The following is a 16774-nucleotide window of genomic DNA, read 5'->3' on the forward strand; positions in this document are numbered from 1 at the left end:
CGACTGGGAATTCTTTCAAATCGAGTTTAGAAAGAAGTATATAAGTCAGAGATTCCTTGATCAGAAATGTAAAGAATTTTTTGAACTTAAGCAGGGCCGTACGATAGTGTTTGAGTATGAACGAGAGTTTGTCAGATTGAGGAAATATGCCCAGGAGTGCATTCCGACTGAGATTGCAATGTGTGAATGGTTTGAAGAAAGGTTAAACGGAGATATAAAGCATCTAGTCAGGATTCTCGAGTTGAAAGAATTCATTGTTTTAGTCAACAGAGCACATAAAGCGGAGGAGCTTAGCAAAGAGAAAAGAGAAGTTGATTTTGAAACTAGAGACTCAAGAAAAAAATCAACTGGGAAGTCATATCAATCATCATTCAAGTGACAAAAAGAACATCATAACCGTTCGATTACTTCCATGGAATACCCTGATAGAGAGTAAGGCAAATGTTATACAGGTTCAAAAATGCAAGCTACGTCTATAGCTAGTGTAGGTAGCGTTAAAGATAACAAACTTGATTGTCAACGGTGTGGACACTGACATTTTGGCAAGTGCAAGGTGAAAGATGGGGTGTGTTTCAAATGTGGTTCATATAACTATTTTATTCGTAATTGCCCAGAAATATCTGAGAAAGAAAAAGTTTAGAATGTTTGACCCAGCAACAATACCACGAGGGGTACACCACCTCGTAATCCTGGAAATGTGAGTAGTAGCCGTGGTGGAACAAAAATATTCTGCTGTGAGATCTGAAGCAGGAGCACCAACTAAAGCTTAAGCTATTCGAGCACGAGAGGAAGCTTCTGCATCAGATGTTATTAATGGTACTTTTTCTATTTTTGATACTGATGTTACTGCTTTGATTGATCCAGGACCAACCATTCGTATGTATGCACAAATTTAGTATCTAGTAAGAAATTACCTGTTGAGTCCACTGAATTCGTGGTTAAAGCGTCGAACCCCTTAGAACATGTATCAGTTGATAAAGTTTGCAAGAACTGTTCTTTGATGACTCGGGGTTACAATTTTCTGGCAGATTTGATACTATTGCCATTTGATGAGTTTGATGTGATTTTTGGCATGGGTTGGTTGACTTTGCATGATGCTATTGTGAACTGTAGACGAAAGCTTATTGTATTGAAATGTCAGAACGGTAAGACACTTTCGGATTGAATCAGATTGTTTAAGTGAATTGTCTATTGTTATTTCAGCTATGTCAGCATTGAAATATGTGAGAAAATGTTGTGATACTTACCTTGCATATGTATTGGATTCTAAAGTATTTGAGTTGAAGCTTGAATCTATGCCTGTGGCTTGTGAGTATCTGATGTATTTCCAGAGGAGTTACCTGGATTACCATCGATCAGAGAGGTTGAGTTTGCTATTGAGTTAATATTAGGAACATAACCGATATCGATAGCACCGTACAGAATGGCTCCTACTGAACTGAAAGAGTTGAAAGAACATTTGCAAGAATTGATAGATAGGGGTTTTTCTCGACCTAGTTTATCACCTTGGGGTGCACCTCTTCTGTTTGTTAAGAAAAAAGATGGATAAATGAGATTGTGTATTGATTACCGTCAGCTCAACAAGGTTACAATCAAGAATAAGTATCCATTGCAGCTAATCAATGATCTGTTTCATCAGTTGAAAGGTGCAACAGTGTTCTTAAAGATTGATATTCGTTCTGAGTTAAAGACTTGGATGTGCCTAAAACTGCATTTAGACTGTATTTAGACGGATTCATTGTGGTATTCATTGATGACATTCTGGTATATTCATGAGACGAGTTTGAGTATGCCAAGCATTTGAGAATTGTTTTGCAAACTTTTTGCGAAAAAACAATTATTCACTAAGTTTAGCAAATGTGAATTCTAGCTTCAGAAAGTAGGATTTCTAGGACATGTTGTGTCGGCCGATGGCATTAGAATGGATCCGTGCAAAATTTCAGCTATTGTAGATTGGAAGCCTTCAAGAAATGTATCTAAAGTTAGAATTTTTTGAGTTTAGCTGGATATTACAGAAGATTCGTCAAGGGATTTATGATGATTGCTACACCATTGACGAGACTGTTGCAAAAAGAAGTTAAGTTCGAATGGTCAGAGAAATATCAACAAAGCTTTAATCAATTGAAAGCATTTTTAACCAAGGCACTGGTGTTAGTTTAGACAGAGTTGGGTTAAGAATTTTTTATTTATAGTGATGCTTCGTTAAACAATTTGGGTTATGTTCTGATGCAAGAGAGCAAGGTGATAGCATATGCCTCTAGATAATTGAAACCGCACAAAAAGAATTTTTCGCCGCACGATTTAGAGCTTGCAGCAATTGTATTTGCTTTGAAGATTTAGCGACACCATTTGTATGAGAAAAATGTCATATCTTCACGGATCATAAAAGTCTGAAGTACTTGATGTCACAGAAAGATTTGAATTTAAGATAGGGCAGATGGCTCGAGTTATTGAAAGACTACGATTTGATCATTGATTATCATTCGGGAAAGACTAATGTTGTTGTTGATGCTTTGAGTAGAAAGTCTCTATTTGTTTTCAAGCATTGAATACGAGATTGACGTTGATTGATGATGGTTCGATTTTAGCTGAGTTAAAAGCTAGACTGTAACACCCTAACTCGTATCCGATGCCAGAACAGGGTTACAGAGCATTACCGAACTTATAACTTATACATCAAACATTTCATAATCAATTATCATTCAAATCAAAACCATTCATAATCATTCATATGGTCCCTAATAAAAGCCCTTGAGGCCTAAAATAGACATTAAAAGTGGTCTGGGACTAAATCGAGTACTTAAGGAATTTTTTAGGAAAACATGGAAAATTTTCAAAGTGCAGGGGACACATGCCCATGTGGCTAGACTGTGTGTCTCACACGACCAATGGACACACTCGTGCCTCAGGCCGTGTGGGCATTCGAAATGGGATCACATGGCCGTGTTCCAACCTGTGTCTGACCCCGTGTAACTCACTGACTTGGGTCACACGGCTAGACCACATGCTCGTGTGACAGATTGTGTACCTTTCAAAATGGCCTCACATGCCTATGTGCCAGTCCATGTGAAAACTGGAGGGTATATTTACTTGTACCACACGACCAAGCCACGCACCCGTGTGCTAGGCCGTGTAAAGCTACTGACCTGGTTTCTAATGTAGTATCAGGGGACACATGACTGTGTGTCACACATGGCCGAGACAGACGCCCATGTCTCTACCCGTGTGGATAAAAATAAGCTATTTTCCAAGCCTTTTTTCTCACCCAAAGTGGTACTAACCTACACACATCAATATGCATACAACCGATGCATAATAGGCATAAAAAATCAACCAATGTAATGTCAACACATACAAGTATGGTACTAATAGGCATCTTAATTAGCCATTTAAAACTCATGAATAGGCATCTTAATTAGCCATTTAAAACTCATGCCAAATATGTCATCCAAATTTACCTAAATGGTCAAACACATATATGCAATCTTTGTTCCTAAAACTTAACATGTATATCATTTATAAATCACAACCATGGCATTCATATGACAACCATACATCATATATCATAAGGCTATTTACATATTTACATATCAAAATGTACCTAATTCAAGACAAATCAATTGGATAAATACATAACAAAACACATAGGCTATCATTAGCCAAAATGAGCTATACATGCCATTTAACGCAAAACATAAAGTCATAAATACCAAAAGAGTTTGATAGTGCGACGAACTCTCCAACACTCCCAAATTGAGAAAGCTTTTGAAACACTATAAAACACAGAAAAATAAATAGAGTAAGAAACAAAACTTAGTAAGTTCGTATGATACATAATAGACTTTCCAATTGACTACAATTTACATAAGAAACTCGAAACAAGGTACAATTTAATTTGGCCAAAGCCTATCATACAATCCATAATCCTGTTAGTCATATATTCACATAAAACCGAGAATCATATATGAATTCATCATTTAATTGAATTCTATGTACATATAACATCTATGCCATGTAAATATATATATCAAATATTAACCATTTCCATATAAATACATGTGCCTGTTCATATAGAACTTGTATCATCTCATAATAAAACTATGACTGTTGAATCACTTAGAAAAATCATTAGATAGGCGGGTAGTACACCCGAGGTTTACTGAATTATAAATCTGTTAATTCCTATACATGTATGCTCTTACGAGCCATAATCAATAAGCTCATTCAAGCTAAAATACGGTAAGCTCATATGAGCTAAGAATCCGTAAGCTCATACGAGCTGTGGTGAGTCCGCAACATATGTAGGACCTTAACCAAAACAGTAACCCTAATGACATGTCATTTGTATCCTACGAATTTCTTAAGGTTCAAACTGGGCTCAGTATTCTTCATACGTCATCGGTTATGCTTTCAATAATCATACATTGTAACTACTGAATTCACATACATATGTTTCAAATAAAGTATATAGATACACAATGTAATTACACGAACTTACCTTGAATTAGCACGGAGTAAGTCAACCGATCAATCCACTACTTTTTCTTTCCCTCGATTTAATTCTAAACGTGACTTTCTTGATCTATATTATCAAAATTTAGCTAATTTAATAATTATTCTATTCAATTCAATCAGATTTCATGTTATGGCAAAATGACCATTTTGTGACTAAACATTTGACCTCTTTGCAATTTAGTCCCTAAGCTTGAAAAAAATGAAATCCATACAATTTCATCCCTAACCAAGCCTAGCCAAATTTACTATATGCTCATAACAACCCATACAATTCACAATTTCACATATTTAACACACAATTTTCACATTTATCAATTTAGCCCCTATTTGAAAATTTCATTAAAAATCCTTTAACAAAAGTTGTTTAATTAACAACCAAGATTCATTTTCTTCCATTAAACTTCAAAAAAAACTAAGATGCTTTCATGGAAAAACCCTATACTTTCAACCATATTGCAAACTAGCCCCCTAATTAGCTAGCTCAAGCTACAATGGTCCCAAAAACATAAAAATCAACAAAAACGAGACAAGAAATCACTTACATGCAAAGGAAAAGATTGAACAAAAACTTTTCTCTTCTCAAATGGTGATTTTCAGCTGAACAAGCCATGAGGAGGAAGATGACATTCATTCTTTTATTATTTTAGTCTTTAATTACCTAATTACTATTTTACCCTTACCTAACTTTAAAATTTTTATAATTACTATCCCATGCGCATCCACTATCTCATTTAATGGTCAAATTACCATATAAAGACCTCCACTTTAATGTTCTATAGCTATTTAACACTTTTAGCTAATAGAACCCAACTTTCGTACTTTACGCGGTTTAGTCCTTTTTCACAAATTGAGCATATAAATGATAAAATTTCTTAACAAAATTTTTATACCATAATTCTAACATGCTGTAAACCACAAAATAATATTAAAATAAATGTTTCAACATTGGATTTGTGGTCTTGAAATCACTGTTCTAATTTCACTGAAAATGGTCGTTACAACTCTCCTCTCTTAGGAATTTTCGTCCCCAAAAATCTTACCAGAAAATAGGTTAGGGTATTGTTTTCTCATGGTTTCCTTGGGTTCCCAAGTAGCCTCCTCAATGCCGTGATGATGCCAAAGAACTTTCACTAAGTCTATTGTTTTATTTCTCAATTCTTTGATCTCACGTGCCAAAATTTTGATCAGTTCATCGATATACGACATGTCGGGCTGGATCTCAACTTCAGTCGGAGAAATTATATGCGAAGGATCCGATCTGTATCGTCGTAACATAGACACATGAAACATATTATGAACCTTTTCCAACTCTGATGGTAACTCAAGTCAATAAGCCACTGGTCCAATTCTCTCGATAATCTCATACGGTCCGATAAATCGCAGACTCAACTTTCCTTTGCGACCAAAACAGAGAATTCTTTTACATTGTGATACTTTCAAAAACACTTTATCACCGACTTCAAACTCAATATCTTTACGCTTCAAATCTGCGTACGATTTCTATCTATCAGAAGCAGCTTTCAAACTATCACGAATCACTTTCACCTTCTCTTCTGTTTCTCAAATCAAATCAAATCAACCCCGAGTATCTTTTTCTCACTAAGCTTTATCTAGTACAATGGAGTTTAGCATTTACATCAATAGAAAGCTTCATACGGTGCCATCTTGATACTCGATTGAAAACTATTATTACACGTGAATTCAACCAATAGTAAATATTTTTCCAAATTACCTTCAAACTCTAAGACACAACAACGAAGCATATTCTCAAGAATTTGAATTACTTTTTGAGACTAACCATTGGTTTGGGGATGAAATGCTGTGCTAAAATGCAACTGTGTACCCAAAGCTTCTTGCAATTTCTTCCAAAACCATGATGTAAATCGCGGATCCCTATCTAAAATAATATAGTATGGCACTCCGCGCAATCTGACGATTTTAGAAATATACAACTCAACTAGTCTATCAAGAGAGAAATCTATATGCACTGGAATAAAATGTGCAGACTTTATTAGACGATCAACAACGACCCAGATAGTATCTTTCTTTTTTAGACATAGGTCATCCCGATACGAAATTCATCGTAACTCTATCCCATTTCCACTCCGATATCATCATTGGCTATAATAGTCCCGAAGGCACTTGATGTTCGACACCTATTGACAAATCAAGTATCTTGACACAAAATCAGAAATTTCACGTTTTATACTTGACTACCAGTACATCTATTTCAAATCACTGTACATCTTAGTACTCCCCGGATGAACAGACAAGCTACCACTGTGTGCTTCATGTAGAATTTTCTGTACAAGCTCAGTATTCTTTGGTACACACACTCTACCTTGGTACAATAAACAATCATTAGATCCGATCTAAAACTCTGAATCAGTAGTCGACTCATACTGTACTATTCTATCTTGCAATTCATTATCACATTTCTAAGCCTCACAACTTTTCTGTAAAAACATCGATCTAGCTTTTAATTCAGCTAAAATCGAACCATCATCAGACAAGCTTAATCACCGTATTCATCGCTCTCAGAGCAAACAAAGATTTTCTACTAAAAGCATCAGTGACTACATTTTCTTTCCCCAGGTGATAATCAATCACTAACTCATAGTCTTTCAACAATTCGAGACATCTTCGTTGTCGTAAATTCAAATCTTTCTAAGACAACAAATACTTCAGGCTCCTGTGATCAGTAAATATGTGGCACTTCTTACTGAATAAGTGATGTCGCCAAATTTTCAATGCAAACACAATTGCGGCCAACTCCAAATCGTGTGTCGAATAACTTCTCATGTGTTTTTAACTGTCTGGAAGCATACACTATCACTTTTCCTTCTTGTATTAAAACACATCCCAAACTGTTCAATGACACATCACTAAAAATTACAAACTCTTTACCCAACTCAGGCTGAACTAAAACTGGTGCTTCAGTTAACAGTGCTTTCAACTGATTAAAACTTTGTTAACATTTCTCGGACCATTCAAACTTTACATCTTTCTGCAATAACCGAGTCATCGGTGTAGCTATCATTGAAAACCCTTTTACAAATCTTCGATAATAGCCCTTCTAATCCCAAGAAACTTCTAACCTCAAAAATGTTCCTTGAAGGTTTCTAGTCAACAATTGCTGAAATCTTGCTCGGATCAACTTTCATGCCCTCCGTCGAAACAATATATCCTAAAAATCCAACTTCTTGGAGCAAAAACTCACATTTGCTAAATTTAGAAAATAGTTTTTCATCTCGCAATGTTTACAACACAATCCTCTAATGCTCAACATGTTCAGTCTCATCTCGGGAATAGATCAAAATATCATCAATGAATACAATAGCAAATCTATTTAAATATGGTCTGAAAATTATATTCATCAAATCCATAAGAACTACAGGGCGTTAGTTAAACCAAACGACATAACAAGAAATTCATAATGCCCGTACCTTATTCTAAATGCAGTTTTCGACACATCCGAATCTTTAACCTATAACTAATAATAAGCCAATCGCAAATCAATCTTTGAAAATACTATTACTCCTTTCAACTAATCGAACAAATCATCAATTCTTCGTAAAGTATATTTATTCTTAATCGTAACCTTGTTAAGATATTGATAATCGATACATAGTCTAATTGATCCATCTTTCTTCTTTACAAATAAAACTGGTGTACCCCAAGCTGAGAAACCTGGTCATGCAAAACCTCTATCCGTTAACTTTAACAAATGAGCTTTCAACTCCTTCAACTTAGTCGGAGCCATTCTGTACGGAGCTATCGATATCAGTGATGTTCCCTGTAACACCCCTAACCCATATCCATTGCCAGAATAGGGTTACGAGGCATTACCGGATAATACACATCATTCACATACATTTATGCATTCATAAACAATATCCATTGAACTCATCCACATTGTCCCTTATAAGGTCCTACAAGACCTTAAAACATGCTTAAAAGTAGTTTGGGACTAAACCGATAACATTTGCAAACTTTGAGAAACTTAGAAAATTTTCATACATTTAAGGGTCACACGCCTGTGTGAACAGGCTATGTGCCTAACACGGCCACCAGACATGCCCGTGTCATAGGCCGTGTGAAAATAGGGCATACATACTGACTTGCACCACACTGTCAGAGACACGCCCGTGTGCCTTGACCGTGGGAAAACTGGAGGGGTTACTGACATGGGTCACACGGTCGACCACACGCCCATGTGCTAGCCTGTGTTCCACACATAACCAGTAGACACGCCCGTATGCCTAGGCCGTGTCAAACCTATAGGGTATACTACCTTAATTCGAAGGGCTACCCTAGGGGACACACGACTGTGTAGCATGACCTTGTGTTGCACACAGCTGAGACACACGCCCATGTGGACAAAAATAGGCTATTTGCAAAGCCAATTTGCCACCCATTTCTCATGCACACCTATCAACCAAAATAGTACCATTTCAATACATATATAAGCAACCAAAGCATGCTATTTCATACACATTTTATGCCCTCTATTCTCAACCATTTCAACTACTTAATTCCACATTCAAACATACCAAATTATTATGCCAAAATCATCACAACTTATATAAGTTCCAAATGCATTAACGCATAATCTTATCATCTGTTTCATGTCACAAAACACACCATATTATCATATCAAGAACAAACCACAACATGCCAACTTCCAAGCATTAATACATCAACTAATAACTAAGCAAATGAACAACCATTTAGCTATATCAACAACTATGGCAAACATACCAAAACAAGCCAACATATAAGGAATTAGATACATCACATATAGCACCTATCAAACACATAACTTAAGCCAACTTTAATGGCCATACATTCCAACATTTACAAGCCAAATCTCATGGCTCAAAATCATAACTTAAAACATATCAAGATAACACTAGCCTATACATGCCATATACCATATATACAAAGCTCTAAAAGTACCAACAAGATGATCGATAGTGTGATGATGTTTCCCGACAATCCCCGAGTCCGAGCTACCTTCGATAATCAATAAAATAGTGAAAAATAAACACAGTGAGCTTTAAAATCTTTGTAAGCCATATACAAATAAATCATCTCATGAATCAATATCATTTCCATCAATTAAGCAAGATATGTATAAGTACATCTAAATATATATTCAAGTTCACAAATCTTTTTAATGATACACATATTCAATATCATAATGAATTCATCAAAACTTCCCTTTTCAATACTTGTATGATTTTCGTACGTACCTGAGTCACTTAATTCATTCACACATCTTTCTTGACTTGACTTTTCCAGTTTAATCGTTCGGAATCGTTAAGGATACTTGGCAATTACATATAGCTTGTACAATGCCATATCCCAGATATGGTCTTACATGTTATTACATATCGATGCCACTGTCCCAGACAGGGTCTTACACGTAATTGATTAACGATGAAAATGTCTCAAACCTGGTCTTACAGGTAATCACAATACAATGCCAATGTCCCAGACATGGTCTTACATGTAATCACATCTCGGTAACCTAATGTCATGACATTCGTATCCTATACTATTCCTAAGGTTCGTACGGGACTTTTGAATGTCGTAACTCTGTCGATTCTTGCTCCTAATTGCTTGTTCACCATTTATAACAATTCAATGACAAATAAACACATATAATTCAATTTAAAGACATTTATTTGCATATGAACTGATAAACGCCAAATTATACGTAGTTCTACCCCAAATACTTAGCATATTTCTGGATGTTTACTACTAGATTTGTGGATTTTGGTGCTCTTAATCTGGTTATTTCATGTTTTGCACTCAAGAGAGCACCAAGAGTCAAAAGGAGCCAAAAACGAGCTAAACAGGGACAAAACAAGCACCTAGATCACACGGCCTAAGCCTTGCCACACAGGCATCTCACATGCCCGTGGCCTTCGGGGGTGTCGACCAAGGTTTACACGATTCACACGGCCTGACCATTGAGCCCACACGATCGTGGCAATTTAACAGATCGAACACGGCCTGGAAATCACGTCACTCGGCTGTGGCATACGGACGTGTCCTTTTTTCAAAGAGTTGTATTTTACACAGAAAGGGGTACTTAGGGAGGAAGAAAGCCAATCCAAAGCCTATATAAACACCCTAAGTATGACCTAGAGAGGGGGGCCTCTTCCAGAACTTTCTGGAATACAGAACCACACGCCAGGAATTACTTGAAGGAAGCCAGACAATCCATCCCAGAAGCCGGAGCTACTCCAAGACTGAAGATCTCTCTCAAAATTCCTTCAGAGGTTTTTTTAGAGTTTTCTTCATGTTTTTTATTTTTATACTTTTGAGATGTACTCTTATTTTATTATTAACTAAACCCCTTAGATATCTAAGGGGGATAAAACCTATGATGGATCTTGTTATTGTTATCTGAACTGTATGATAAATACTTGATTTGTTCTTAATTATGTGTTCTTAATGCTTGAGTTAATATTCCGAGTATTAATTCATGATTTGATGTGCTTATGCAGAGGAGGAATAGACCTTGCCTAAGAGTAGATTTGGCATAATTAAGTGAAGTTGATCGAACGCCTAGAAATAGGGTTACGAGATTTTTTTGGATTAGGGTGAAACCTAATATGGGAGTCCATAGAGTGATTTACTGCTTCCCTAGGGGTTTTAATTAAGAAAGAAATTTCGATTAATTCAACTAAGGGTTAGACGTTATTAGTCTCGAAAGGGATAATAACATAGGTTAGGGAGTCTCACGGATCAAGTCAGGTGAATAAATCGTCCAGTTTAGAGTCAGATAACAAGTGAAATCTAGGTGGATTGCTCCTTGGGTGTCGTCTTGATCAATTGCTTCTCTTCAAGTCTTTTTCCAAATTTTCTCTTCACTTTAATTAAATTAGTTAACTAGTTTAGATAATTAGTTTGATAAACAAATCCTTTTATTCCTAGGCTAGATAATGAAAAGATAGCTATTACTGGTACTTTTGGTTCCCTTGGGTACGATATCCCGATCTTGCCGTTACTATACTATTGTTCAATAGGTGCGCTTGCCTTTTTGTCGTGATAATAGTTAGTCTAGGTTTGATCTTCATTATAAATATTTATTACGTGTTATGAATCACGCTATCATGAACTTACCTCGTATTAGGGATTGATGTATCGGGTCAAGTATTCAACTACTTTCGATTTCCCCCGATCTAAATTCGTTTTCTTTCTTTCAGGATCTATATACATTCAAAAATAACTCTTTTATTCCTCAATTCATTCAATTTCATCCAAAACACACAATTTTGGGCATTTTACACATAACCCCTATAATTTCATATTTTTTCAATTTAGTCCCTATTTCGTAAAAACATAAAATTCATGAAATTCAATTTAACCCATGCCTGACAAAATTTCATAGGGACCTCTAGCAGCCAAAAACTTTCATTTATTCACACTTATAACCACACATTTTTATCTTTTCACAATTTAATCCCTAATATGCATTTTTACTCAAAGTCACTTTACAAAACATAGATATCCATCACTAAACTTTCATAATCCATCATCAAACATTCAAAAACACATGAATTCATCGATCGAAACTTTAAAACATTAATAATTTTTGCAAATTAGTCCTTGAGATAGCTAGTAATCGATACAACGATTACAAAAACATAGAAATCATAAAAAACCGAGCTTAAAACACTTACAAATTGAAGCTCACAAGTGCTGAACCCTAAGTTAACATGAAAGCTTCCTTTTTCTTTGTCAAATTCAACTAGATGGTGATAATAAGAGAAAAATGGCCTTTGTTTTATTATTTTATGTTTAATTACTAAATTACATATTTAACCTTAAATAAAAACCATTTAAAATATCCATTTAATGCCCTTTTTTTGTCAAATTCCACTATCCATGGTCTAATAGCAACATAAGGACCTTTCATTTAATGAGCCATGATAGTTAAGCACTTTAAACAAGTAGAATGCAACTTTTGCATTTTACGCAATTAAGTCCCTTTTTCTCAAATTAAGCTATTAAACGATAAAATTAGCTCACGAAACTTTCACACATATATAATCACATGTTGTAAACACCAAAAATAATATTAAAAATAATTTTACGACCTCAGATTTGTGGTTCTAAAACCACTGTTCTGATTTAGCTAAAACTTGGCTGTGACAACTCTCCCTCCTTAGGGATTTTCGTCCCCGAAAATCTTACCAGCGAATAGGTTTGGATATTGCTTGCTCATAGCTTCCTCGGGTTCCCATGTAGCTTTTTCAACCCCGTGTCGATGCCATAAGAATTTTACTAAAGCTATTTTTTATTTCTCAGCTCTTTGATCTTACAAGCCAAAATTCAGATCGATTCTTCACTGTACGATAAATCTGGCTGAATTTCAACTTCGGTCAGTGAAATAACATGCGAGGGATCAACTCTGTATCTTTGCAGCATCAATACATGAAAAACATTGTGAATCTTCTCTAACTCACTTGGTAAAGCCAACCGATATGCCACTAGACCTATTCTTTCAATGATCTCATACGGCCCAATGAATCTCGGACTCAATTTGCCTTTACAACCAAATCGAAGTATTTTCTTCCACGGAGATACTTTCAAAAACACTTTTCCCCGATCTGAAATTCAGTATCTTTCCTTTTCAAGTCTGCGTAAGATTTTTGTCAATCCGATGCTACTTTCAAACTATCGCGAATTACTTTCACTTTTTCTTTTGTCTCTTTAATTAGATCAACCCCGTGAATCTTATTCTCGCTGAGCTACATCCAATACAATGGTGTTTGAAATTTATGTCCGTATAGAGCCTCGTACGATGCCATTTTAATACTCGATTGAAAGCTATTACTATAAGCAAATTCATTCAACGGTAAATATTTTTCTTATGTACCTTCAAACTCAAGAATGCAACAACGTAACATATCCTCGAGTTTAAAAAGAAATATGGAGTCAACACCATTTTTCAAAATGAAAAATGGGGATCGACTTTAAAAAGAAATATGGAGTCAACACCAATCTTTTTTTGTTTAAGTGTGACCAGGTCACCTTGTGATCGATCATTTTAATAAAACATTTTGATTTATTAAAATAATGATTTAACATTTTGATTTATTAAAATAATTATTTTGGTCTACGCAATTCTAGAAAATGAGTTCAGGAGTTGATTACATATGAGGAAGGATTAGCACCCTCGCAATGCCCAAAATTGGTACCTAATTGATTAATTAACGTCCAAATGTCGAAAATTTGAAAATATTTTAACATACAATTCCCAAAAATGTTTGAGTATACTCGAATTGGATATTAGGATTCTCTTGTTCCGAAGGAACAAAATATCACATCCAGCACGTTAGGATACGATAATTTAAGCACTCGAAACCAAGATCATCTTATGGTTTCCAAAACTTATGCAGTGAAATTTTAAAAGGATATTCAGCTATTTGATCAAACGGTAAATCGAAACCCAGCACGTTAGGGTACGATTTCTCGAATTTCCAAACACGAAGTATTGCCTTGTTTTGAGGAGTTTTCAAATAAGCAATTATAAAACCGACTCAAAATGCATTTATTTGTTTGTTTGAAGTAAAAATGAAGCGATCGAAATTAGACAAATGCGTTGGAAATTAACTCACAATGCAATAATAGAAAATAAAAACATAGTAGCAAGCATGGGGGCCATAAAAGATGAATTCGATGTTATACAAGTAAACGACAATGATATAAAAATACGAATATACGAATCAAAATACACAAAATGAGAAAAACACACAATACATTATTTTAATATCCATATGAAATGAAAGAAATGATATAAAGCAATCGAAAATAATATAAACAATTCTAAACAAATGATAGAAAGGAAATATAGTAGATCCTATAAAAGCAATTTAATGTAAATCATATACAATAATTGATTCAAAATGAAATAATATATAAAGCAATTTTAAGTAAATAATTTATGAAATCATTTAAGATAATATATAAATGATTTAAACAAGATAATATAAAAAAGGTTTAAGATACATAATATATAAAAAAATATTAAAGTAAAATATATAAAAAAAAATAAAATATACGAAGTTAAATGAAAGAATGAAAAGAAACAAGAAAGAATAAATAAAAAATAAATTAGTAAAAAAAATACAACTTAGGTATTTAAAAAAATAAATAAATAATGGACATAAAATAATAATAGTATTAGCTTAGGTAATTATGAAATGAAGAAAAATAGACAAATTAAATGAATAAGCAATAAAATGAGCTAAACAAAGGATTAGGTTCAAATCAAGACAAAATTAGAGGTGCAAAATCGCAATAAATCTAATGGTAACATTGATATGGGACCAAAATGAAATACGCACAAAAGTGGGCAAACCAGAATGGGAATATTCCCACACCATCAAAACGGCGCCGTTCTAACAAGTACCAAAATGTAACTGAAATAATACTTTGGGTGAAATTTAAAAAGTAACAATGAGCCTATTTGAAAGGACCAGAAAGGAGGAGGGACCATTTGCATAAATTACCCCAAAAGCAGAAACACGCAAATCCTGGGTTTCCCTTTTTAAACGACGCTGTTTCATTAGTTATTAAAGGTGAAAAAAATTCTTTTGAAAATACTATTTGTCATTTTAAAGAACAGAAATACCCATCATCTTTTACTAGGGTTTCAGCCTCTCAAAGGCTAGTTACCCTTCAATGCTCGTTGCTCCACCACCACATCTGGCGGCCGACGCGCAATGAGTCCCTAACACCGCTTTGAACCACGCTTGAGAGCCTAGCTCTTTTTGATCCCAAAAAAATGCGAGAGAGTATCCCGACCCCTTTCCGCTTTGATTCTGGTGAGGGAGACTAAGCCTCGACGACACCCTCGTAGGTCAATTAAGGTCAGTGTTTTCCCTCTTTATTTTCAAATGCAAAAAGAGAAAATGAAAGACTAGAAAACAATCTGTATGAGAAGAAAAAAAATGAAGCTCCCAAATCACCTTCGAATAATACTATTTCTCTGTTTACTCTTGTATTTGTATTTAATATATGTTCCCTCCCCCCACAATCTTTACAATCGGCTTTATATAGCCAAAATAAAAAAATAAAATTTACAATTTTTTCCTTTTTCTGCTCTATTTGTTACCGTTTGTTATCCTCGCTGTTATTTGGCTGTCAAATTTGTTGTTCTATTTTACAGGTACAGCTGGAGGTTGGCGCATGTGGAGGCTGTTGTGGAGGTGGCTTGTGGCAGTCGAAAGCTAGGGTTACCCATGCTGAAAATTTGCTTGTATTTGGGTAAGGCTTTTGTAATTGGGCTTGTATAGTGTTGGTATTTTGGGCCACAGGTTTTTTTATAATGTTTTGGGTTTAAGTGTTTGGATTTTGTAAACTGGTCTGTTAATTATTATTGGGTTTTATTTCTGATTTGGTCCCCGGACAAAAATTGGGTCTTACACAATACATCTTGCAGTTTCTTTCGAAGCCTCGATGTGAACATTGGATCTCTATTCAAAATAATTGAAACAGGTACTCCGTGTAATCTCACAACCTCGGAGATATACAACTCAGCTAACTTACCCAGATTACTTCTTTTTTTCTCAGAGATAGGGGTAATCCTGACACATAATCCATAGTCACTTTATCCCATTTCTATTCGAGAATCATAATCGGTTGCAATAAACTAGACAGGTACCTGATGCTCAGCTTTAACTTGTTGACAAATCATACATTTAGAAACGAACTCTGAGATGTCACGTTTCATACCAAGCCACCAATAGAACTGTTTTAAGTCGTTATACATTTTCGTGCTTCCCGAATAAATAGATAAACGACTACTATGTGCTTCGTTCAAAATTATCTGAATTAACTCTGAATTTCTCGGAACACATATTTGACCTCTGAATCTTGAACAATCATCAACATCAACTTGAAATTCTGAATCAAGATTCAAATCACATTGAGCTCATTTTGCTAACATTTCATTATTGACTTTCTGATCTTCGCAAATCTGCTGTAAAAACAATGGTCTCGCTTTCAACTCAGCTACAACTGAGTTGTCATCAGATAGAGCCAACTGAATATTCATTACATGTAGAGCAAACAAAGATTTCTGGCTTAATGCATTAGCAACAACATTTGCTTTTCCTGGATGATAGTCAATCACTAGCTCGTAATCTTTTAGCAATTCTAGCCATCTCTACTGTCCTAAATTTAAATCTTTCTGAGTCATCAGATATTTCAAACTCTTGTGATCTGAATAAATATG

At 35.0% G+C, this 16774-nt stretch overlaps 1 protein-coding gene across 1 annotated transcript in view; it reads left to right on the forward strand.

Annotated features, from left to right (window-relative positions):
• The window catches only part of LOC107919864 (uncharacterized), a 59768-nt gene extending 43960 nt beyond the window's left edge, over positions 1–15808 (forward strand). The window contains exon 7 of the mRNA XM_016849270.1: positions 15707–15808. Coding sequence (XP_016704759.1) covers positions 15707–15808 — 102 coding nt within the window. The remainder of the gene's footprint in view (positions 1–15706) is intronic.
• The last annotated feature ends 966 nt before the right edge of the window (positions 15809–16774 follow it).

Source organism: Gossypium hirsutum, chromosome A02 (assembly GCF_007990345.1).
Source record: "Gossypium hirsutum isolate 1008001.06 chromosome A02, Gossypium_hirsutum_v2.1, whole genome shotgun sequence".
Taxonomy (NCBI): domain Eukaryota; kingdom Viridiplantae; phylum Streptophyta; class Magnoliopsida; order Malvales; family Malvaceae; genus Gossypium; species Gossypium hirsutum.